Genomic DNA, 25,244 nt, shown 5'->3' with positions numbered 1-25,244 from the left:
GATAATTGGCTTCTTCCAAGGACTGCTGAAGTTGGAGCAACACCGCCTTTTCAACAACCTTCCCTATAAAGGGAAGGTTGGAGACTGGACGGTAGTTATTAAGTATGGCTGGGTCCAGGGAAGGCTTCTTAAGGAGGGGGAAATTAAGGAATTTGTGTGTTTTAGGCTGTCTATATTTTTTGACATATGATTCTGTCTACCTCTTTGAAATGACATAGAAGCTTAGGCTACTTGTAAACTGAGAAACTAATGGATGCTAACAGGTTTATCCTATTAAAATAATTGTTGGATGAAATCCAATGCTTATATTTTATACCAAATATTAGAGTCCAGACACCTCCTAGTTCTTTCCCACTCCCATTCTCACCCCCAATATCTTATGCTATACAGCTGTATTGCCTTTATCCTAGCACCAATGCCAGCTCAAAATCCTGGTTTGGTTTTTAGCCTAATACAAAACCACAGCTGATGATATTGCTGTGCTACTACAGTTATTGCAAGCTGACCCAATGCTTACATTTTTCACTCTGATAGATTACAGGGTCAGATTCCTGGAAGACTTAACTCACAGCATGTCGTCATTGACATTCATTCAGCACAAATCTTAGCCAGTGGCAATTTTTAAATTATAAAAGTGGGCTATGCATTTTTATGTTGTCATATCATCCTAACGCCTCATCACCTCCTCATTACTGGATTCAGCATCTGGCTGACCTTTGAGCTTGGGAACTAAATAGAGTCAAGACTGATTAATGCTTGAATGTGAGATTAATACCACAGCTGTAGATTAGAATGAGAAATTAAATATCAGCCCAAAATACAATGGCAGACTAAATCCATGGTGTTGCCAATGAAACAGCTTGGATGAGTCCATGAAATTGCCAGGAAGTAATGTTGACTCAAAGGACATTCCACCCTTAATTTTATAATCTGAAACTTTGAAGAAATTACTTATGTTAAAATAGGCTAGTGATGGTGAACTTTTTCCCTCCTTGGGTACTGAAAGAGCGTGAACATGCACTATTGCACATGCGTGAGTGCCCACACCCATAATTCAATGTATGGGAAGAGCAAAAACAGTTTTCCCTACCCCCTGGAGGTGCTCTGGATGCCAGAAACAGCCTATTTCCCAACTTCTGATGGGCCCAGTAGGCTCGTGTTTCACTCTCCCCAGGCTCCAACGGCTTCTCTGGAGTCAGGGAAGGGTAAAAACACCCTCCCCCATTCCCCAGAGGCTCTCTAGAAGCCAAAAATGCCCTCCAAGAGCCTCAGTGTGAGCCAAATATTAGCTGACCAGTACACACATGTATGTTGGAGCTGAGCTAGGGCAACGGCTCATGTGCCAGCAGATGTGGCTCCGCATTGTCACCTGTGGCACCTGTGCCATAGGTTTGCAATAACTGAAATAGGCTATTCACTCAGATTGGAACATTGTGGCCATTTGAAGAAGGTTCAGACTGGGCAGGTACCTCTTGAGACAGTGAAACCTAGAAATAATAGAAAATATTTAGAACCCTGGTTTTAGATTTTGGCAGTGGTTTGCTCTCCAACCTTGTTTCAATTTAGTTTATGAATGTTTCATTAACAGACTAGGTAACATCAGCAGCAGGATATTGTCCTATTCTCCTTAGGTTATCAATATCTTATGTGCCAGTTTGGTCAGTTGATTGTGTGATTGGTTGTTCTTTGGAGCTATATTTAAATTATAAACAGCTAATTGGTTCTCTTGTTGATTGGTCATTCAAATGGTCTGGTATCTTACGTATTCATATGCTAGATCTAGATCAATATCTTTATTAATTGTTCCTTTAGTAAAATACCAAAGTTCAACACATTCATGTATGTGGCAGGAATTAGCATGGCCAATGACTTTTGTCTCTTCTCATTCGAACTGCTGTTGTTTGTTATCAATACGGTTTGAGATCATGATTTTTTATTATGCCACTTAACTGCTAATTTTCAATTGCCTTTATTTATTTATTCGATTTTTATGCCGCCCTTCTCCTTAGACTCAGGGCGGCTTACAACATGTTAGCAATAGCATTTTTTTTTTAACAGAGCCAGCATATTGCCCCCACAATCTGGGTCCTCATTTTACCTACCTCGGAAGGATGGAAGGCTGAGTCAACCTTGAGCCGGTGATGAGATTTGAACCGCTGACCTTCAGATCTACAGTCAGCTTCAGTGGCCTGCAGGACAGCACTCTACCTGCTGCGCCACCCCACCTTCCTCTTTGTTCCCCATAAAAGTGGTTATAATTGTTGCAATTGATTTTGTGTACTACATTGGTGTTGTCTTCCTTCTGCATTTTGTCTTGGACCTTAGATAGCTGTTTTCTGAGTGTGGTCTTGTGAGCTATCATTAGACAGCAGAACTTAATTCAAGGTAAATATACTGCTCAAAAAAATAAAGGGAACACTCAAATAACACATCCTAGATCTGAATGAATGAAATATTCTCATTGAATACTTTGTTCTGTACAAAGTTAAATGTGCACGACAGCATGTGAAATTGATTGTCAATCAGTGTTGCTTCCTCTGGGAACCGCCTGCTACCGCACGAATCCCAGCGACCGATAAGGTCCCACAGAGTTGGCCTTCTCTGGGTCTCGTCGACTAAACAATGTCGTTTGGCGGGCCCCAGGGGAAGAGCCTTCTCTGTGGTGGCCCCAGTCCTCTGGAACCAATTCCCTCCGGAGATTAGAACTGCCCCCACCCTTCCTGTCTTTCATAAACTACTCAAGACTCACTTATACCGCCAGGCATGGGGGAGTTGAGACACCTTTCCCCCAGGCTTTTTTATACTTTGTTTTATGTTTGGTATGAATGTGCTGTTTGGTTTTTAAAATAATGATAGGGTTTTATATGTTTTTAATATTAGATTTGTTCCACTGCTATATTGTTTTTATTGCTGTTGTGAGCCACCCCGAGTCTTCGGAGAGGGGTGGCATACAAATCTAATAAGTAAGTAAGTAAGTAAGTAAGTAAGTAAGTAAGTAAGTAAGTAAGTAAGTAAATAAATAAATAAATAAATAATAAATGGACAGTTCGATTTCACAAAAGTTTGATTTACTAGGAGTTGTATTGTGTTGTTTAAGTGTTCCCTTTATTTATTTTTTGAGCAGTGTTTATTTAGGACTAGATTGCCAGTAGCCCAGTGTCTTCTAGTCCTTCTATTAATGTTCTCATTATACCACAAGCTATACAGTGATCCCCCGGTTATTGCGTCCCCGACCATTGCGAACAGGGTAATTCGCGATTTTTCAACCCGGAAGTCAAAATACCATCTACGCATGCGTGCCGGGCACGCATGCGTAGATGGCAGCGGCTTCCCTGGGTCTTCCCCCTCTTGCTGGCGTCAGCGAGGAGTTTCCCCACCGCCCACGCAAACTCCTCGCTGCCGCTTGCCCGCCCTTCGCCTGCCCACGCCGTTCGCTCCCCCCTCTTGCTGTCGGGAGGGCGAGAAGCCCTCCCCAGCACCCGCTCGCCCGCCCTTTGCCCTGGCGGAGAAATTCCAGCCCCCACCTGGTCCCGCCCGATCCTCCTCCCTGAGGCAGCTCGCCCTCCCATGGCCGCTTCCTCCACCCTCTATTGCAAGCCTCTCTCCTCCCATATTCTGCCCCCCTCCCAGCTTCCAAGCCGCATTCGCCTTCCTCCGCCACCACCAGCATCCAGCTCCCGGCCAAGCAGCCAGGAAAGCCGAGCCGGGCGTGGCGGGGAACATCGGCGCGGGAGGCAGGAGACGGCCGCCGTCACCGCCATACGCGGCTCGGCTTCCCTGGCTGCTGCTCCGGTCGCCCGATCGTCTCCTGCCTCCCGTGCCGATGTTCCCTGCCAAGCCTGGCTCGGATTCCCTGGCTGCTTGGCCGGGGTGGGGGCTCGGCCGAAAGGAGCTGGAGACGCAGAGCTGAACACACCCCTTCATCCCCAAAGGCCGGCCTTTTTGTCTGGGAGGGAAGATGACGTGCCGGTGGCACAGGGGCGAGGGGCGGGAGGCAAATCGCTGCGTCTCCAGCCCCTTTTGGCCGAGCCCCCCCCCTCCGGCCAAGCAGCCAGGGAAGCCGAACTGGGCTTGGCGGGGAACATCGGCACGGGAGGCAGCTTCTGCCGGACATGGGCAATGGGCGGGACAGAGAAGCGGGGAGAATCAGGAGGCTCCTTTGGGGGCTGCCTGGCTTTGTTGTTTTGGCTGCAGCGGGTGCCAGGCAGCCTCCAGCCGCCAAAGGAACCTTCCCGCTTCTCTGTCCCGCCCATTGCCCGTGTCCGGCAGAAGCTGCTGCCTTATTGCTCTTTGCCGGCGGGATGCAAAGTGCTGGGGTGGGAGGGTGTCCTGACAGCCCCCCCACCCATATGCTTCGCCTCCCGCCGGGCAAGAGCGCTCGGGTGGCAACTTCTTCTAGATACGGGCGATGGGCGGGACAGAGAAGCGGGGAGAATCAGGAGGTTCCTTTGGCAGCTGGAGGCTGCCTGTCACCCGCTGCAGCCAAAACAACAAAGCAGGGCAGCCCCCAGCTGCCAAAGGAGCCTCCTGATTCTCCCCGCTTCTCTGTCCCGCCCATTGCCCGTATCTAGAAGAGGCTGCCACCCGAGCGCTCTTGCCCGGCGGGAGGTGAAGCATTGGGGTGGGGGGGCTGTCAGGACACTCCCCCACCCCAGCACTTTGCATCCCGCCGGCGAAGAGCAATCAGGTGACGGAAGGCAGCCGCTTGGGCCGAGAGGAGCCGGCCTTGATCTGCCAACGCGCGCTACGATCTTCCGGGCCAGCCAGGCTCAGCGGATCAAGGCTGGCTCCTCTCGGCCCAAGCGGCTGCCTTCCGTCACTGAGCCTGGCTCGCCCGGAAGATCGTAGCGCGCGTTGGCTGCAGCGGCGAGCGATTTCGCCGCCGGTGCAGCCAACACGCGCTACGATCTTCCGGGCCAGCCAGGCTCAGCGGATCAAGGCCGGCTCCTCTCGGCCCAAGCGGCTGCCTTGATCCGCTGAGCCTGGCTCGCCCGGAAGATTGTAGCGCGCGTTGGCTGCAGCGGCGAGCGATTTCGCCGCCGGTGCAGCCAACGCGCGCTACGATCTTCCGGGCGAGCCAGGCTCAGTGACGGAAGGCAGCCGCTTGGGCCGAGAGGAGCCGGCCTTGATCCGCCAACGCGCGCTACGATCTTCCGGGCCAGCCAGGCTCAGCGGATCAAGGCCGGCTCCTCTCGGCCCAAGCGGCTGCCTTCCGTCACTGAGCCTGGCTCGCCCGGAAGATCGTAGCGCGCGTTGGCTGCAGCGGCGAGCGATTTCGCCGCCGGTGCAGCCAACGCGCGCTACGATCTTCCGGGCCAGCCAGGCTCAGCGGATCAAGGCCGGCTCCTCTCGGCCCAAGCGGCTGCCTTGATCCGCTGAGCCTGGCTCGCCCGGAAGATCGTAGCGCGCGTTGGAGACAGGCTTTGAGTTTTGGCTGCGGGGCGAGGGAGTTAGGAAAGTCCTACTTCTCCCCCCGCAGCCAAAACTCAAAGCCTGTCTCCTGCTGCCCGGTTTAGCCAGGACACGAGCGGCGAAATGACTTGGAGGAATGGTTTCAGCTTCACATTCCTCCAAGTCATTTCGCCGCTCGTGTCCTGGCTAAACCGGGCAGCAGGAGACAGGCGGTGGGCTGGGAGCCGCAGGCGAAAGGAGCTCGGGCATTGTTCTCCGGACCCCGCCCGCAGCCTGGAGAGGGAAAGGGCCGCCGCGGGGCTGAGCGGGCGGGGTCCGGAGAACAATGCCTGGCGCCGCGCTCCGATGCCCGAGCTCCTTTCGCCTGCGGCTCCCAGCAGCACTTTGAATCCAGCAGCTTCTGCTGGATACGGGCGGTGGGTGGGACGAGCAGCGCGGAAGCCAGGGGCTGTGGCAGCTCGCCCCCCCATCGCCCGTATCCAGCAGAAGCGGTGGGATTCAAAGGGATTCAAGGCTAACTTCTGCGCTTGGCTTGAGGACTCAGCTCGGAAGCTGCACGGGTGTTTTAAAAGGTCTCCGCCGGCATGCGGGGCTTCCTACCACCTCCCGAACCCCCAACTCGGGTTTGGGGGGGTGCTAAGAAGCCCCCCATGCCGGCGGAGACCTTTTAAAACACCCGTGCAGCTTCCGAGCTGAGTCCTCAATCTTCGGCTCCTCGCTAGCGCTGCGGAAGTAAAAATACCATCTGCACATGCGCAGATGGTGTTTGTACTTCCGCAGCGCTACTTCGCGAAAACCCGCTTGTTGCGGGGGTTCCTGGAACGGAACCCTCGCAACGAGCGGGGGATCACTGTATTGCCATATAACTTTATAACCAGAAATAAGTCTGTGAAATATGAAAGATGCTCATGTGCAATCTCATATAGGCAGTCCCTTAAGAACTTTCAGCTTATAAAAAACTCATCCTTATGAATAAACTGCCATAAAAGCCTATTATGGTTTTTTTTTAAATGAGTTAAATATAATGGTCCATAATAACGAATTCACACACTACTTTATGACACTTGTGAAAATATTGTGCAGCTTGAGCGGTTCACTGGTTGAAGGAAGAAGACAGCCTGCCACTTCAATGATCACTTTTCTCTTATTTACCCTCGTAACCATTCCTCCGAAGCAGAAATCCAGTCCCAGTGCTGGCGATGCATGAAAGAAAAGGAAAGTGATCACAACTGAAAATAAGGTGGAAATAATAAAGTCATAAGAGCAGCAGGTTATAACTTTTGAGAAAAAAAAACTGGGATTGAAAACTCCAGAACCGAAAGAGTTAGCTGAAGTCTTTTGTTTCAGTGAAGAAGAAATGGCAAAGCTATGAGGGGAAAGGCTACTACATAGAGCAGTGGTACCCAAACTATGGCCCACGGGCCACATGCGGCCCACTGAGGCCATTTATCTGGCCCGCCGGTGAGTGACAAGAACACAGGGAAAAGAGAGAGAGAAAGAAAGAAAAGGGAAAGAGAGGGAGGGAAGGAGAGGGAGGGAAGGAGAAGTGGAGAGGAATGAAGGAGGGAAGGAAGGAGAAATGGAGGGAACAAGGAAGAAAGGAAGGAAGGAAGGAAGGAAGAATGAAATGAATGGAGGGACAGAGGAAGGAAGGACTGTTTTTTGGGGGGGGGTAATTTTTTTTTAATTTTTCTCTCAAAATACATTCAAACAACGCAGTGTACCATCTAATTTTCCATGAATAAAATGCAGCATTTTGTTAGTAACTAATATCAATAATCAAAAAAGTTGCAAAAGTTTTTTTTTCCAATTTTGTCATCCAGTTACATTCATTTTCTTTTAATTAAATTCCCTCCTTAATGTTCCTTCAAAAAGTACACCAATTATATTTCTAACTTATTAACCATTATGCCAAAGTGCTTCCTTCTTTCTTTATACATGTTTCATGAGCCAAGAAAACCTTCTATAGCCAATCAGATGTCAACAAAAGAAAATTAAAAACAAAACATAAACATATACGAATTTCAGACTTTCTCTCCCCTCTAAATAGTACGTTCCCATTTTGTTTTTTACTTTAAAACAAGGTATGTGCAGTGTGCATAGGAATTTGTTCATAGTTTTTTTAATAGTCCGGCCCTCCAACAGTCCGAGGGACAGTGACTTGGCCCTCTGTGTAAAAAGTTTGGGGACCCCTGACATAGAGGCTCTCCCAAATTTACCATACAGTTACCAAGGGCTTCAAATGTTGCAAGGCCATGTATGATGAGAAAAAGAAAAATCTATGGATACCTGCTCTGAACTAATATTTGAGTAACGGACACTAGATAAGACCCACCTGTCCTCCCTTACCTAAGGATTCGACTTAAAGACAGACTTAAAAATGGATCTCATTCATAACCCATAGATTGCTTGCTCACCTCCATTTAGGACGATGCTCTACTTATTTTCATTGAATTTAGTCTACGGTCAGGATAGGATTGCAGTATTAATAGTCTCTAAAATCCTTAGTGTTTTTCTTTCTTCACAATGTCTATCTCAAAAACCTATTTCCATTTCTCCTCCCTCTTTAAATCAGCTTTTATAACTTCTTTAATTTTTAACACTTTCCTATCATTTTCATTATGAAAAAATATGAAAATAAAGTATTAAGGTTAGTTAATAATAATAATAATAATAATAATAATAATAGCAATTAATAATGATAATGATAATGATGATGATAATGATAAATAATAATAATAGTAGTAGTAGTAGTAGTAGTAGTAATAATAATAATAATAATAATAATAATATGTCATTTGGCGGGACCCAGGGGAAGAGCCTTCTCTGTGGCAGCCCCGGCCCTTTGGAACCAACTCTCCCCAGAGATTAGAATCCCCTCCTTGCCTTTTGTAAGCTTCTTAAAACCCACCTCTGCCATCAGGCATGGGAGAACTGAGATATTCTTTCCCCCTAGGCCTTTACAATTTACGCATGGTATGTTTGTATGTATGTATGTTTGGTTTTATAATAAGGTTTTTTTTAGTTGTTTAGTATTGGACTGTTACATGCTGTTTTTTATCACTGTTGCTAGCTGCCCCGAGTCTGCGGAGAGGGGCGGCATAGAAATCCAATAAGTAAGTAAGTAAGTAAGTAAGTAAGTAAGTAAGTAAGTAAGTAAGTAAGTAAGTAAGTAAATAATGCTATTGCAAATATTCCTATATTCATCAGTCTTCAATGTTCACTTGTCATAGATCATGAAACATTAAGGTGGACACTATTAATTAGTATTTATTCTTGCTGCTGCCCAGCAGCAAAGAATAAGGGAAACAAATATTATGTGGGGGGGTTTTTAAGCTGGAAAATAAATATTGGAAACTGGAAAATAATAGTAAAAATCAGAGGCAAATCAGTATTGGGTACTGCAAATGGTTGTCAAGGGCCCAAAATGCAATCATATGACTGCAGAAGGTAGAGAATGTGGGTATTGTAACTTCAAAATTGTTTCTAGCTTTTGGAGGCTCTTACTTAACTTCAAACAGTGACTAAGTAACTGATCTTTAAACAAGAACTTTCTGTTAATTAAATACCCTCACAGCACATCTTAGTTTAATAAAAATATTTTTTTAAATTCTGTAAATATCATGGACTAGAGTAGTATAGAATGTCTGGAACTAAAGTCCTGTTTTTAATTTTGTAATTACTACCTTTAATAAAAGATAGATATATGCAGGAAACAATATTATATTATTACCTACAAGAATCAAGATTCCTGAATTGAATAGAATAGAATAGAATAGAATTTTTTATTGGCCAAGTGTGATTGGACACACAAGGAATTTGTCTTGGTGCATATGCTCTCAACGTACATAAAATAAAATATACATTTGTCAAGAATCATGTGGCACAACACTTAATGATTGTCATATTGATTATTATATTTAAGAAAGGCCAGCATCAGATCATTTGAAAACTTTAAAACACAGATTTATCTATCAGGTCTCCATTGAAATAACATACATAGTGAATGTAATATTTAGCAGGCAAAACTCTTGATATGTTAGGTTTGTTTTGTTTATAATGTATTCATAAAAATAGTCAGAATCTTTAAACCCCTACATGACTTATGTGTCTATTGATTTTTCTGTCAAGATATTGACAGTTGATGGGCAAGTTCAGAACCTCTCCTCCTTCTTTCATTCTTTATCTTCAAACCAAACTTGTCCTTCCAGAAAAACAACAACACACCTTTGTTCAGAGGTCACTATCCCGAAAGTCCTTCAAATAGGCTGATATTTTCTATTAAATAGGACAAATGGCCCACTTATAAGGATTGTTTTGCTGCTTGAATGTTATCTCTTTGTCCACTGTGGTCTACAACTGACTTTCAAGAATATTTTAATCCCCTTTTATCTTTCTAGTAGACCCTAACACATTTATTTATGGAGCTACAAGAATAACATGCAGGAAATTATACTCACTAAGAAGTAGTGCTAATGCTTGCAACTTCCAATGCTAGGGTCAAAAGGTACAAGGCTACAAGGTTAATGGAACTAAGAAAATTAAATTATTGGATATGTATCATTTCATTGCACTTTATAAGATATAAAAAACAAATAAAACAAAACCTTTATAAGTGGGTATATGTAACGGTACAGTTGTTGCCAATAGCATTATAGCAATGTTATATATAGGAATCATAAAGCAGTTATGTTATACTAATTTCTATTTCAAATTATATTAAGGTAGAAATTATTTCAAGATTTGGCAAGAACAGCACAGCAAAGATGTATGTGGAAAGGTAGTGATAAGACCCGATTGATAAATGAAAAATATTATTATTTTTTCCAATATTCTGAATGGACAGTGCTTTCTTTACAATAATATGCAGAAATACTGTAAAACTTTTGACAACTGAGTTATTTTATCTGTAAATGATGCACAATATAGTAGATGTTTTGCACTAATCAAAATCACTGTTGTTTTAAATATAAAAGTTTTAATTTTTCTTTGTTTTAGTTTTGGAAAGCCAAGGCATCTGATCCTAGCAATGCCTAAAAATTACATTTGTATTCCATCCACAAAATCCATGTTAATGTTGACTTTGAACTGAGGCAGACCTCAATGCTTAATGATCTGCCTAATTTATGGCCATTTTTTCCTTTCCCTGCTATGCATTTTAGACAAAATATAGTCATTCTTTTTCAAACTACTTCCTTTATGGTTATCTCAATAAATCTTTTCCACTTCAGTTTAGTAGAGAAGTGAATTTAAGAGAAAGATGGAAAGAAGGAGTGAGGAATGAATGAATGAATGAATGAAGGAAGGAAGGAAGGAAAGAAGGAAGGAAGGAAGGAAGGAAGGAAGGAAGGAAGGAAGGAAGGAAGGAAGGAAGGAAGGAAGGAAGGAAGGAAAAATGTTCGGAAACTTCAGATCATGCAAAATGCAGCTGCGAGAGCAATCATGGGCTTTCCCAAAAATGCCCATGTAACACCAACACTCCGCAGTCTGCATTGGTTGCCGATCAGTTTCCGGTCACAATTCAAAGTGTTGGTTATGACCTATAAAGCCCTTCATGGCACCGGATCAGGGTATCTACGAGACCGCCTTCTGCCGCACGAATCCCAGCAACCGGTTAGGTCCCACAGAGTGGGCCTTCTCCAGGTCCTGTCAACAAAGCAATGTCGTTTGGCAGGGCCCAGGGGAAGAGCCTTCTCTGTGGTGGCCCCGGCCCTCTGGAACCAACTCCCCCCAGAGATTAGAATTGCCCCCACCCTCCTTGCCTTTCGTAAACTCCTTAAAACCCACCTCTGTCGTCAAGCGTGGGGGAACTAAGACATCTCCCCCTGCCTATGTAGTTCTATTACATGATATGACTGTATGTATGTTTGTTATATTGGGGTTTCTTGCTTTTAGATTTTAAATGTGTAATTGTTATCTTAGATTTTTTAATTATTAGATTTGTTAATATATATTGTTTTTGATGTTGTTGTGAGCCGCCCCGAGTCTGCGGAGAGGGGTGGCATACAAATCTAATAAATCAAATCAAGGAAGGTTGACATGGAAAACAACGTGTTGGGGAATTGTTTTTTTCAATAGTCATTTCTTCTTGGGCCTCTTAGACATTGAAAAGTCCATGGAAGGTTCCTCCATTTCTGACCAGGTAATACATCAAGCTTGGCATGCACGTCACAACAAAAACGGCCATTCAATTTCCAGCTCTTTTTCTCAGAAGGCCAGTGCTGGCCCATTTTGTGGCTGAAGCAATTTAAATGATCTTTTGCAAGCCTTTATACAACATTGTGAAAATTCTTGCTCCATCTTTATAATAAAAAAACTTCTTACAACTATATCCATTCCATTACTTGTATTGTTTATATATTTGTAATAACTTATTTATTTATTTATTTATTACTTAGATTTGTATGCCGCCCCTCTCCGAAGACTCGGGGCGGCTCACAACATGTAAAAACAAATCATAAGCAATCAGACAAATTTAAAATATTTAAATATTTAAAAAACCCCATATGCTAACAGTCACACACACAGACATACCATGCATAAATTAAACGTGCCCAGGGGGAGATGTTTCAGTTCCCCCATGCCTGACGGCAAAGGTGGGTTTTAAGGAGTTTACGGAAGGCAGGAAGAGTAGGGGCAGTTCTAATCTCCGGGGGGAGTTGGTTCCAGAGGGCCGGGGCCGCCACAGAGAAGGCTCTTCCCCTGGGGCCCGCCAACCGACATTGTTTAGTTGACGGGACCCGGAGAAGGCCCACTCTGTGGGACCTAATCGGTCGCTGGGATTCGTGCGGCAGGAGGCGGTCTCGGAGATATTCTGGTCCGATGCCATGAAGGGCTTTAAAGGTCATAACCAACACTTTGAATTGTGACCGGAAATTGATCGGCAACCAATGCAGACTGCGGAGTGATGGTGAAACATGGGCATACCTAGGTAGGCCCATGACTGCTCTCGCAGCTGCATTTTGCACGATCTGAAGTTTCCGAACACTTTTCAAAGGTAGCCCCATGTAGAGAGCATTACAGTAGTCGAACCTCGAGGTGATGAGGGCATGAGTGACTGTGAGCAATGAGTCCCGGTCCAGATAGGGCCGCAACTGGTGCACCAGGCGAACCTGGGCAAACGCCCCCCTCGCCACAGCTGAAAGATGTTGTTCTAATGTGAGCTGTGGATCGAGGAGGACGCCCAAGTTGCGGACCCTCTCTGAGGGGGTCAATAATTCCCCCCCCAGGGTGATGGACGGACAGATGGGATTGTCCTTGGGAGGCAGAACCCACAGCCACTCCGTCTTATCCGGGTTGAGCTTGAGTCTGTTGACACCCATCCAGGCCCCAACAGCCTCCAGGCACCGGCACATCACTTCCACCGCTTCGTTGACTGGGCATGGGGTGGAGATGTAAAGCTGGGTATCATCCGCATATTGATGATACCTCACCCCATGTCCTTGGATGATCTCTCCCAGCGGTTTCATGTAGATGTTGAATAGCAGGGGGGAGAGGACCGACCCCTGAGGCACCCCACAAGGGAGAAACCTAGGAGTCGACCTCTGGCCCCCCACTAACACCGACTGCGACCGGCCAGAGAGGTAGGAGGAGAACCACTGAATGACAGTGCCTCCCACTCCCAACCCCTCCAGCCGGTGCAGAAGGATACCATGGCCGATGGTATCGAAAGCCGCTGAGAGGTCAAGGAGCACCAGGACAGAGGATAAACCCCTGTCCCGGGCCCGCCAGAGATCATCCATCAACGCGACCAAAGCGGTTTCCGTGCTGTAACCGGCCCTGAAACCCGACTGCTGGGGACCTAGATAATCGGCTTCTTCCAAGGACCGCTGGAGCTGGAGTGCCACCACCTTCTCGACAACCTTCCCCATAAAGGGAAGGTTGGAGACTGGACGATAGTTGTTAAGTACGGCTGGGTCCAGGGAGGGCTTCTTGAGGAGGGGGCGCACAAGCGCTTCTTTATAGAGTGATGGAAAAACTCCCCTCCCCAAGGAAGCGTTGGTAATCTCCTGGGCCCAGCTCCGTGTCACCTCCCTGCTGGCCGAAACCAACCAGGAGGGACACGGATCCAGTAAACAGGTGGCGGAACTCACAGCTCCGATGGCCTTGTCCACTTCATCAGGTGTCACCAGATCAAACTCTTCCCAGACAGGTGGACAAGTACGTGCCCCAGTCACCTCGACTGACTCGTTGTCAGTCGACTCTGTTTTACAATTGGAGTCGAGGTCGGCTCGGATCCGAGCGACTTTATCAGCGAAAAACGTGTTAAAGTCCTCGGCACTACTCTGTAAGGGCTCCCCAACTCCCCCCTGGTTAAGAAGGGAGCGGGTCACCCTAAACAGAGCGGCCGGGCGGGATTCCGCTGATGCAATCAAGGCGGCATGGTACGCGCATCTTACCGCCTTGAGCGCCACTTTGTAAGTCTTAATAAAAGCTCTTACAAGTGTTCGGTCGGATTCAGACCTACTCTTCCTCCATCGCTTCTCTAGACGTCTCTTCTGGCGTTTCAACTCCCGGAGCTCCTCGTTGAACCATGGAGCTCTACGGGGTCTAGCACCTCGGAGAGGTCGCAAAGGCGCAATCCGGTCAAGAGCCTCCGCTGCGGCCTTGTTCCAGGCTTCCGCAAGAGACTCTGCCGAACTGTGGACAAGTGCCTCTGGTATAACCCCAAGCGCCGTCTGAAAGCCCTCAGGGTCCATCAGGCATCTGGGGCGGAACATCTTAATTGGTTCCGCCTCCCTGCGGGGAAGGATTGGAGCCAGGAAGTCAAGCCGTAGTAGGAAATGGTCTGACCATGACAAAGGCAACACATCTAAGCCCCTTAGTCTCAGACCATTACTCAGTTGCTCAGAAAGGAATACCATGTCAGGTGCGTGCCCTCCCTCGTGAGTCGGACCCTGTACTACTTGAGTCAGGTCCATGGCTGTCATGGTGGCCATGAACTCCTGTGCCAACCCAGAGGTTTCGCCGAGTGACGGCAGATTGAAGTCCCCCAGGACAATAAGTCCGGGGAACTCCACCGCCAACCCGGCTACCTCCTCGAGTAGCACAGGCAGGGCTTTTGACACGCAGCTGGGAGGCAGGTACGTGAGAATTAAGCCCACCTGAACCCCTAAGTCCAACTTCATCAAGAGAGACTCGCAACCCGCAATTTCCGGAGCAATGAGTCCACGCAGGCAAAGGCTCTCCCTGGCAACAATAGCCACTCCTCCCCCCCTTCCCTGGGGTCGAGGTTGATGCCATATCTGAAACCCGGCTGGGCAAATTTCAGAGAGGGGAACACCTCCCTCCGGGCCCAGCCAGGTTTCAGTAATACAAGCCAGGTCGGCCTCCTCATCCAGGATCAGGTCCCGGATGAGGAGAGCTTTATTTACCACCGACCTGGCATTGAGCAGCAGCAACCTGAGCCCAGGGCCAGAGTTACACTCATCACCAGTACCCAAGATTGGGTTCACAGAGCCGGAACAAGGGACCATTATTAAGCAACGGTCCCTCGTTCCCCTGGAACGGCTAACTCTGTGACCCCCGCCGTATCTGCCTCTCCCCAGCAACACAGGGATATTCCGACCCTCTGCCACCCCAGAGATCGGTGCCATTGCTTCCCATTGCTACTACATTTGCTTTTTTACTCCTGTAGGAAATTCCTAAAACAATTTAAAAAGAAAAAGTCTCAAGATTTTATTTCTCTAATTTTTGAAGCATTTGAAGAAGTCAGTTGTAGGTTGTTCTGAAATATTAGCAATAGAGTCTATTAGGTGATAGGTCTCCAATAATCAATCAATGCCAAACTTCAATATAGCTACCAAGAGATTCCCTATACCTAGATTCTACTCAATCATAATGTTCACAAATAGACAGACAGGAAACCAAGAAAGTGAGATTGAGAACATGAAGAAAATTATTTCAATTTCCTTACTTGACTTTTATCAGTATATTATCAAGTATTGATACATTTCTTGCATTTCACAAACACACTTAGCAATCTCTGTTGAGCTTTAAGACTTGTTATTTCTCTTTATATCTGAAAGAAACAGTACAAGCAATCTTTGATTTAGTGATCATTCAAAGTTATCACTGATCCCAGAAAAAGGTCTTATGATCAAAATTTGAACTTCCAAGAGTAGCATCTCCTAGGTCACATGATCGCATTTTGGGTTCTCAGCGACCAGGTACTCAGCATCTTGTGTTCCCACCCATATTTAGGTATACCAGGTGATTCGACAGAAAAAAATACATATGACTCTTCCCTGGAACAAAGTTGAATGGAGGAGATCCTGTGGTCTACAGTTTAAAGCTGTTGCCTTTGAAGGCAGACTCCACAGGTTCAAATCCTAGTGAGGTTATGTTTAACTGAAGAGGACAAAAGAACTCAAAATAGATATATACTACTCTCCCTTCATTATCAGCAAAAATATGTTATATATTTTATATTTTTATATATAAGAATATAAATATATATGCTATGTTATTTTAGTGATGTTGCTTTCATTGTTCATTGGGAGCTATGTAAAGTTTGATATCAGATGCACAGTTATATAAATGCTTTAAATAAAATAAATAAAAATACCAAGAAAATCATGGGAATATTATTTGTGTAGCATACTAGTAACCCGACTAAAAAAATGGTTACAGGGAAAAATTTAAGATTGATCATATTTCATTTCAATTTCAATTTGCTTATTAACAATGAATTACATGTTATTCATATGACTATTACCTCATATATCGAATAATTGTTTATCTTCTGCCACATTGAGAAGAACAATTTAATGATAGATCAAAAGGCAGTCATACTAAGGCCAAAGTTCAGCTTTCTAATTTTGTTCCTCACAGGGCTGTAGGATACTAAACAATGATAATGGTGCACCAGACAGCAGTGCCTGGAGATAGCCTGTTTCACTGTTCTGTTTCTAATCCATCAAGCACTCAAAAAGACATCCTCTCTAAGATCATGGAACTTGCTGACATTGCTAAATTGACTTCTCAGAGAAAAGACAATGTCTGCTTATTGTTGACTAGAACAGTGTTTCCCAACCTTTTTTGAGCCGCGGCACATTATTCATATTTTCAAAATCCTGGGGAACACTGAACGGGGTGGGGGGTGGAGGGGGCTAAAGAAAAGTTTGGACAAAAAAAATATCTCTTCCTCCATTTCGCTCTATTTCTCCCTCCCTCTTTCTCTCTCTCTCTTCCTTCCTTCCCTTCTTTCTCTCCATCCCTCTTTCTTTCTTCCTCTCTTTTTTGCTCTTTCTCTCTCCCTCCTTCCCTTCTTTCTCTCCATCCCTCTTTCTTTCTTCCTCTCTTTTTTGCTCTTTCTCTCTCCCTCCTTCCTTCCCTCTATGTCTTTCTCTCTCCCTTGCTCTCTCTGCCTCTCTTGCTATCTCTCTTTCATTCTCTTTCTCTTTCTCTGTCTCTCTTGCTATTTCTTTCTTTCTCTCTCTCTGTCTCTCTTTCTCTGTCTCTCTTTCTCTCTCTCTTGCTATCTCTCTCTCTCTTTCTCTGTCTCTCTTGCTATGTCTCTCTTGCTTTCTCTCTCTGCCTCTCTTGCTATGTCTCTCTTTCTCTGTCTTTCTCTCTCTGTCTCTCTTGCTGTCTCTTTCTCTCCCCCCTCTCTCCCTCTCTCTTTCTCTCTCTCCCCCTCTCTTGCTATCTCTTTCTCTCTCTTTGTCTCCCTCTCTTGCTATCTCTTTCTCTCCCCCCTCTCTCCCTCTCTCTTTCTCTCTCTCTGTCTCTCTTGCTATTTCTTTCTTTCTCTCTCTCTGTCTCTCTTTCTCTGTCTCTCTTTCTCTCTCTCTTGCTATGTCTCTCTTTCTCTCTGTCTCTCTTGCTTTGTCTCTCTTGCTTTCTCTCTCTGCCTCTCTTGCTATGTCTCTCTTTCTCTGCCTTTCTCTCTCTGTCTCTCTTGCTGTCTTTCTCTCTCCCCTCTCTCCCTCTCTCTTTTTCTCTCTCCCTCTCTTGCTATCTCTTTCTCTCTCTTTCTCTCCCTCTCTTGCTATCTCTTTCTCTCCCCCCTCTCCCTCTCTCTTTCTCTCAGCAGCTGCAGCGGGTAGTAGCCCCCCTCTCCCCCCTCTCTCCCTCTCTCTTTCTCGTCGCAGCGGGTAGTAGCCGTGGGGCAGCGGCAAGGTCATCAGCTGTGAGGCAGAGCTCCGGAACGGAGGCACAGACGGCGTCTAGCCACCGCCGTCAGTGCCTCTGTTCCGGAGCTCCGCCTCACAGCTGACCACTCTGCCGCTGCCCCACGGCTACTACCCGCTGCGGTGAGAAAGAGAGAGGGAGAGAGGGGGGCTACTACCCGCTGCGGCTGCCCTCCTGCTGCGCGCCGCCCTTCCACTGCCGCTACCCTCCCACCAGGCCCCAAAGCTCACCTGCTGCAGCCACCAGGGAAGCTCCAGCCGGGCGGGACGCTGCAGTTGCCGGAAAACCTGGAAGGCGCTAAGAAGGAAGTTCAGCTTCCGTTCTCACAACTTTTTGCTCTTCGCAAAAAGTTTTGAGACCAGAAGCTGAGCTGCTTTCTTCGCGGCACACCTGACCATGTCTCGTGGCATACCAGTGTGCCGCGGCACACCGGTTGGGAAACACTGGACTAGAAACCCCTTACAGACTTTTTGCATGACATAAGGGAGAAAATGAACTCGATATCCATGTTTTTGATGATTAGACAAAAGTGATTATATAAATAAGAGAGTTATAACTTCAGAGTAAAATATAATTATATCATTGTCCTTATAACTGTACTTATAGCTGCTATAAATTGGAAGCTCTTTATTTGTATTCTTTATTTTTTATTTTTCTGTTTCTTCTCCCTGTTTTTTATTTCCCCCCCTGTTTTTTATTTTTCTGTTTCTTCTTCTGCCAATTTTTTGCACTTTTAGTTTTCTCTTTCTTTCTTTCTTTTTCTTCACTTTTAAAAAAAAAACTTTAAAAATTTGTACAAGATTTTATCTTTTTTTCTAAAAATATATTTCCTTCTAACTCCTATGGGTGGTTTGTTTGTGTGTTTTTGTAAATAATATAAACAAGAAAATCTCTTCAAGAAGATTTCCTTTGGGCTTAAATGTTTATAAAAGTTATGGTTACTATTATTCTAAAAGATAAACATGAACATTGTTTTTGGCAATGAATGCTATGACAATCATTAAGTGCTGTACTTCATGATTTCTTGACAAATGTATCTTTTCTTTTATGTACACTGAGAGCATATGCACCAATGACAAATTCCTTGTGTGTGTCCAATCACACTTGGCCAATAAAGAATTCTATTCTATTCTATTCTATTCTAATTCTATTCATTCTATTCTATTCTATTTAGGAAATATGTCAAGAGCACAAAGGCTCTAGTAAACTTCCATATAAAATTAGATCCCACACTGTGAACATAGCTGAAGATTCCATACAATGAACATGGTTGGAGATATTATTGGCACTATTGATACTATGTAATAGACACTATCTATTACACAATTGAGAATATTATATTTGAATACAGGAAAAATGCAGTAGATCTTTGGAACTGACCATCTCAGTTTTTAATCACTGGAATCTGTGTTTAATCCAGACAATATGGGAAAACTGATCATCAGTTTAGGAAGAGATGTCCAGCCTATCTTTGAAGGGATTCCTCTGAAGGAGTAGGTATCTACTTTGGAAATTTTCTTCTACTTTGGAGCAAAAAAAAATTTTTGACCAGATTTCTATGTTTTCCCAAACAAATTAATAAGTTAACATTCAATAATAAGTCATCTTATTCAATTATATGACAATATACACAAACTGTATTCTAAGCACAAAGGCTATGTTAATCAAGAGAAAGAATGGGACATTCTGAAACATATGCAGAATAAGCTATATTTCATTCATTTCTTTTAATTCATCTTAAATTTAAAATAAAATAATAAAATAAAATAGTTATAATTTTCTACATTTTATGATGACAATCACGATATGCTAATCAGATATGACACATATATACCTACTAGTTAAGAGAATTCCTCTCCCATCCAGAAAATTATCAACACAAAAAAGAGGAAATAATAAAACGTAGGAGTGCACAATCCTAACTATAGCTGAAGATGTTGCAAAATTTATCATTTAATATATCCAAATAAAATTTAGGCTGGAAAATAAATCTATCAGAAAACAACCAAATAGATTTCTTTGCTTCTAATAAGCCATACCTGCTGCAATTCATGTAACATAATCGCTTTATAGACAGCAAAACTTTGTATGAATTCATGACTATATACAGTATGTTCTTAGACTGATGCAAAGTGGCACATGCCATTATGCCCACAGTCTTCAAAATCTAAAGCAGTACAAGGAAAGGAAAGGAAAGGAAAGGTGTTGTGGCTAGCTCTGGCCCTGCTCCTGCCGCAAGGACTGTGGATGTGGGGGAGACATCCACATGCTGCAGGCCTGTTTTGCCCCCCGGTGGAATCTGCTGATGAAGGCTCCTCTGACCAAGAAGACATGAGTGACAGGGAGGAGGAGAGTGGGGCAGACAGCTCAGAAGGAGATCAATTATCTAGCTCCTCCTTGGATTCAGAACAAGAGTTAATGATACAGCCACGTATGCGGAGAGCGATGCATAGGCAACAACAACTGAGAGATTATTATCTAAGAAAATGAGGCCACCTGTGGTTGGGTGGGGCTGTGGTAATTAGTGAGGCTGCTATAAATAGCAGCCTGTGGGTTTGGCCATTGTGGAGGATTATCTGATCCTTGTGTTTCGTGACTGCTTTACTGACTTTGACCTTTTGTGTGCTGATTTTTCCCCGCTTTGAAACTAAACCAGAGCAAAGTGTGTTTCACTTTGTGAAAGAAGGACTGTGAATTGCCTCACAGCTGCGAGCTAAGTATCTCAGAACTGATAAGGGACTTGTACAAATTACCAGTTTGTTTGGAGACGAGTGCTCTTGGCTATACCAAAAGAGGGCTTGCTTTAAGTGAATTTTCATCATAAAGAACATTGTTTTGAATTTTCAAACGTATGTGTGTCTGAAATTTGTACCTGTGAATTTTTGGGAGGATTCTACCAGAGAGCCTGACAGAACAGAAAGGAAAGGAAAGGATTTACATAATGGAGTGATAGAGAATATGCATACAGTATATGGCTTTATTTGCATAGCAGATTCTAATAATGTTTAATACTCCCATTAGTGAGCATTTGTTATTTATTTATTCAACAGTACACTTCCTGTGAGATGGGCAGCTACCGTAATATGAGAATAAATTATTTAAACTTTATTTCCTGTTTAATACCATATATATTTTAGAATAACTAAGACTATTTGGTAATCAAGCCCATGGAAAAACATTCATTCCAATTTTGCTAATGCAATCCAACATCCATTTGATGATAGGTGAGGGGTTTTTTGGTGTGTTCACCAAGACAGGCCAGGCAGTAATGAGGCAAAGTCTTGCTCATCTCCTAAATAGTCTTGCAGCTTCAGCTGGGGGAATGTTGAAACAATAGAGATGCTTCATGAAATTTGGCCTCATGCATTTATATTTGAACAACTGCTGTGTTTTCAATGCAAAGATACCCCTTGAAATCCACAATGAACACGGTGTTTGAAAGCCAAGATCTCCCCATGATATTGCTGGTAAACAAATGTGACTTTCTGCTGGCAATTCTGAAGCAGATATAGCCAGCATTTGTTTGTACACTTTCAAGGCTCTAAATTGGAGCTTAAATATATACAATTATAATAATTGTTGACAGGATCGAGAAGATACTTGTTCAGATTCTCTTGCAGAAAAGCTAAGCATTTCCTTCTTCCATGCCATTCATGACAAAGACAGGGAATCCATGGCCTGCTAGCCATCTAGAGCCCTCAGTTCTGTTTTTTGCTTGCCCTGAACCCCCACATTCATATTGTCAAAACGCAAGAGCAAATCACCAAAATACAAAAGTACTATATTGTTTTTCTCTGACTTGGAAGGGAAAAAGCGGAGACAAAATAGCTAACATAATATATCCAGGTTCTAGCATCTTTATCCAGAAACATCATAGTAACACACCATATAGCCCTGCAATCCTCAGCTGCATAAAAAAGAAGTATGGTTTAAGTTGGACAAATAGATGCTCTTCTATCAGTAACCTAATCCATTTGCCCACAGCAGCACTACATTTTTGTAATTTGATAGTACAAAACTTTTCCAAGCAAAGATTATAAAGATGATTTATTGGGGTACCAAGTTCATGATTCATCTATCTAATTGATCATCCACTGAAAGCTGCTCTTTAGACTCATAAGCTTACTTCCTGATTTCTATTCCAAAAATCTACTGAAATAACAAAACCAAATTTTACAGCTGCACATTTAATCATTACATCTGCAGCCATTCTTCCAGACCATGTGTAATCTGTGTGCTGCAGATCTTTAACAAAGTTCCTAATTTTATGCTAAAGACCAATCCTTACCGTTTTATTGCTTCTTCTTGTTTCCGGCGCTTTTCGTTTTTTTCTTTCAAGTAAGCCAGGTTGGTTTCATTTCTCATGCGATCGTTCTCCCGAGCAATGTCAGATGCATTCTGTATAACTAAGCCATCGTAGGCCTTCAGGCCCATATCTTCAATGTACTGGAGAAAAGTGCCCAAAGTGACCTCCTCCTGATTAGAATTCATCATCTTGTGGGAAATACTTCCTGTGGGTTGACAAAAGGAAAAATGTTCATGCGCACATACTTTTCCCCCCCACTGGTTTTCTATCCATTGTTAAATCAGTGAACAATTCAAAATACGTCAGGTTTTTCAAATGTAATTTTATTTAAGGCTGAAAACAGTTTGAGTAATTGTTGAATTTTGTATTTTAAAAAATAAGGATTATCCATTCCATGCTTCATTATTTCACTGACCTAAAAGAATTTAAAAAATTTTTAACTTTTTTTTGAGTGTGCTCCAATTTGGGCTGCTGTTAGTTCTGCGAGCTCTGTTTTAAATTAATTGCATCAAATAAAAGCTTTATTGCTATATACCTAATTAGATTTTTTTGCTTCCTTTCTATTCTGTTCCATTTTGCTTGATGGAAAATACTGGGAATTTCAGACATTTGTTTATTGACTATTGCTTTTCTTTCCTATCCTCAAATACAGCTTATTTAATTTAGAACTTTTATAAGCTCTAAATTTGCAACAAGCATTTTCTAATGTTGTGACCTGTTCCATATAAACACACATACGCAGAGACAAATTGCATGGTTTTATTTACAATGGTGGAGACGAAACAGCGTACAAGGGGGAGGTTCAAAACCTATACACATGGTGCTTAAAAAATAACCCTGCACCAGAACATCAGCAAGACAAAGGAAATGGTGTTAGACTTCTGGAAGAAGAGATAGGAACATGTCCCACTTTACATCGAGGGGAATTGTGTGGAGAGAGTTTCCTCCTTTAAATTCCAGGAATCTTATCTCAGCAAAGATCTCACCTGGAAAATCAGCATGACCCAAGTGGCCAGAAAGGCCCAACAGACAAAAGTAAGTGGAACAACAACTGATGACCTCCTTTTACCAGTCCACAATAAAAAGGGTCCTCACTCATTGCATTATGATATGGTATGCTGGCTTGACAGCCACGGATAGAAAAACATTACAGAGGATGGTGAGCAAAGCACAGAACATTGTGGGCTGCTTCTGATATCCCTAGATGACATTGCTAGGGCTCTCTGCCTTAGAAGAGTGAGGGAAAACCTTATGGATGACTCCCACCCGGGTGATCCTTCTTTATTCTCTTACCATTGAAAAGGAGATTTTATTTATTTATTTGGATTTGTATGCCGCCCCTCTCCGTAGACTCGGGGCGGCTAACAACAGTAATAAAAACAGCATATAAACAATCCACTATTAAAACAGTTTAAAACCCTTATTATAAAACCAAACATACATACAGACATACCATGCATAAAATTGTAAAGGCCTAGGGGGAAAGAGTATCTCAGTTCCCCCATGCCTGGCGGCAGAGGTGGGTTTTAAGAAGCTTACAAAAAACAAGGAGGGTGGGGGCAATTCTAATCTCGGGGGGGGGAGTTGGTTCCAGAGGGCCGGGGCCGCCACAGAGAAGGCTCTTCCCCTGGGTCCTGCCAAGCGGCATTGTTTAGTTGACGGGACCCGGAGAAGACCCACTCTGTGGGGCCTAACTGGTCGCTGGGATTTGAAGATATAAAAGCATGGGCAGATACACAAAAAGGCTGAAGAACAGTTTTTATTCCATGGGCTGTCGGACTCCTGAATGAAAAATAACCACAATAACATTGAAACTCTGGAGAAGGTGCAGAAAAGAGCAACCAAAATGATCAGGGATCTAGAAACCAAGACTTACGAAGAGAGACTGCGGGAACTGGGCATGGATAGCCTAGAGAAAAGGAGGGCCAGAGTGGACATGATAGCAGTCTACGAGGAGGTCCCACAGAGAGGAGGGGATCACTTTATTCTCCAGGGCACCGGAGGGCTGGACGAGGAACAATGGCTGGAAGCTGACCAAGGAGAGATTCAACCTGGAAATAAGGAAGAACTTCCTGACGGTCAGAACGATCAACCAGTGGAACAACCTACCAGCGGACATTGTGAACTCCAATACTATGGAATTTCCTTTAAGAGGAAATTGAATTGCCATTTGGCTGGGATGCTATAGGGTTCCTGCTTAGGCAGAGGGTTGGACTTGATGACCCGCATGGTCCCTTCCAACTCTAACGATAGATAGATAGATAGATAGATAGATAGATAGATAGATAGATAGATAGATAGATAGATAGATAGATAGATAAATAATATGATTGACTTGCAGGCCAGCATCATGTGCAATAAGTTCACATGGTACAATAGGATTGGGTGTTTGTTAGCAGGATTCAATGAGGTAGGGATTATCTGTTGGAGGGTGCATGAAGTGAGGCTCAGACAATCTCACATGGTGTACTCTGACAACAAAGGTTTGAGTTGAACTGAATTATTTTCTTTATGTATTTATCCTATTTTTACAATGTCCCTCTCACCTAAGTGCCATATGGATTAATGTATGAAACTTGGCGGTCGTCCAAGGAAGCATTCATGCTAAATCCATACATTCCTTTGTTTAAGATAAACTCCAGGCATCTGATTGAAGTTGATTGTGATCCATGAAAGCTTTGGCAATAGTGGAGACATTTCTAAAGTGCTACCAGATTGGTTTGAGTTTTTTTAAATTTCACCTTTACTTAGAAAACAAGTTTTAAAAACAGCCCTTAAGCGAATGTATTGATAATACCCTGATATAAAAAGTATTAAGCTTTTAATAACATTCCACCATTATAATCATATTTAATTTTAAATGCTTGAAAAACACCTTAATATAAGTTCATTTCTTAGGTTTGACAACAAACAACAATATTGGGAAACGTATGCCTAATGGTGAAGCAAACATAAAATTAGAAGGGTTGTTTGCCTTTTCACCATATCCCATGCTGCTGAAAATCAACAGATTATATTCAAAAACATTTCAAAATTTGCCAAGGCAAAGATAACACTGAATCGAAGTTTATACTACACAAGTAAAAGACAAATCTTACAATAGTTACTTCCATGTAAAAAGAAAAACTATTTGTTCTCAATCATTTAGTGAAAGAGAAATTTATTTTTGAACTGTTTGTTGAAGAAGATAATTTCAGTGAAATTCTCACAGGTGAGATATGGTATAATCTTCATGAGACAAACCATAAGATGCATGAATATGTTGTATTTCATTCTAAATCATCTTACCACCAATGTGTGGCCTTGCTAGGTTTGTCAGAGTTCAATTAAATCCCAGGGGAAGACATAACTGCACTTTTTTTTCATTGGCATTTAGATTGAAAGATTTGGA

At 43.6% G+C, this 25,244-nt stretch overlaps 1 protein-coding gene across 1 annotated transcript in view; it reads right to left on the bottom strand.

The window, feature by feature from the left end:
* The window catches only part of NYAP2 (neuronal tyrosine-phosphorylated phosphoinositide-3-kinase adaptor 2), a 170,387-nt gene extending 148,340 nt beyond the window's left edge, over positions 1–22,047 (bottom strand). Inside the window, exon 1 of the mRNA XM_070754085.1 lies at positions 21,836–22,047. Coding sequence (XP_070610186.1) covers positions 21,836–22,041 — 206 coding nt within the window. The 5' untranslated portion in view covers positions 22,042–22,047. The remainder of the gene's footprint in view (positions 1–21,835) is intronic.
* Positions 22,048–25,244: the final 3,197 nt, after the last annotated feature.

The sequence above is a fragment of the Erythrolamprus reginae genome, chromosome 5 (assembly GCF_031021105.1).
Source record: "Erythrolamprus reginae isolate rEryReg1 chromosome 5, rEryReg1.hap1, whole genome shotgun sequence".
In the NCBI taxonomy this organism is placed as follows: domain Eukaryota; kingdom Metazoa; phylum Chordata; class Lepidosauria; order Squamata; family Dipsadidae; genus Erythrolamprus; species Erythrolamprus reginae.
Note: the sequence above shows the minus strand (reverse complement) of the source record. Positions and strands in the feature narration are given on the sequence as shown.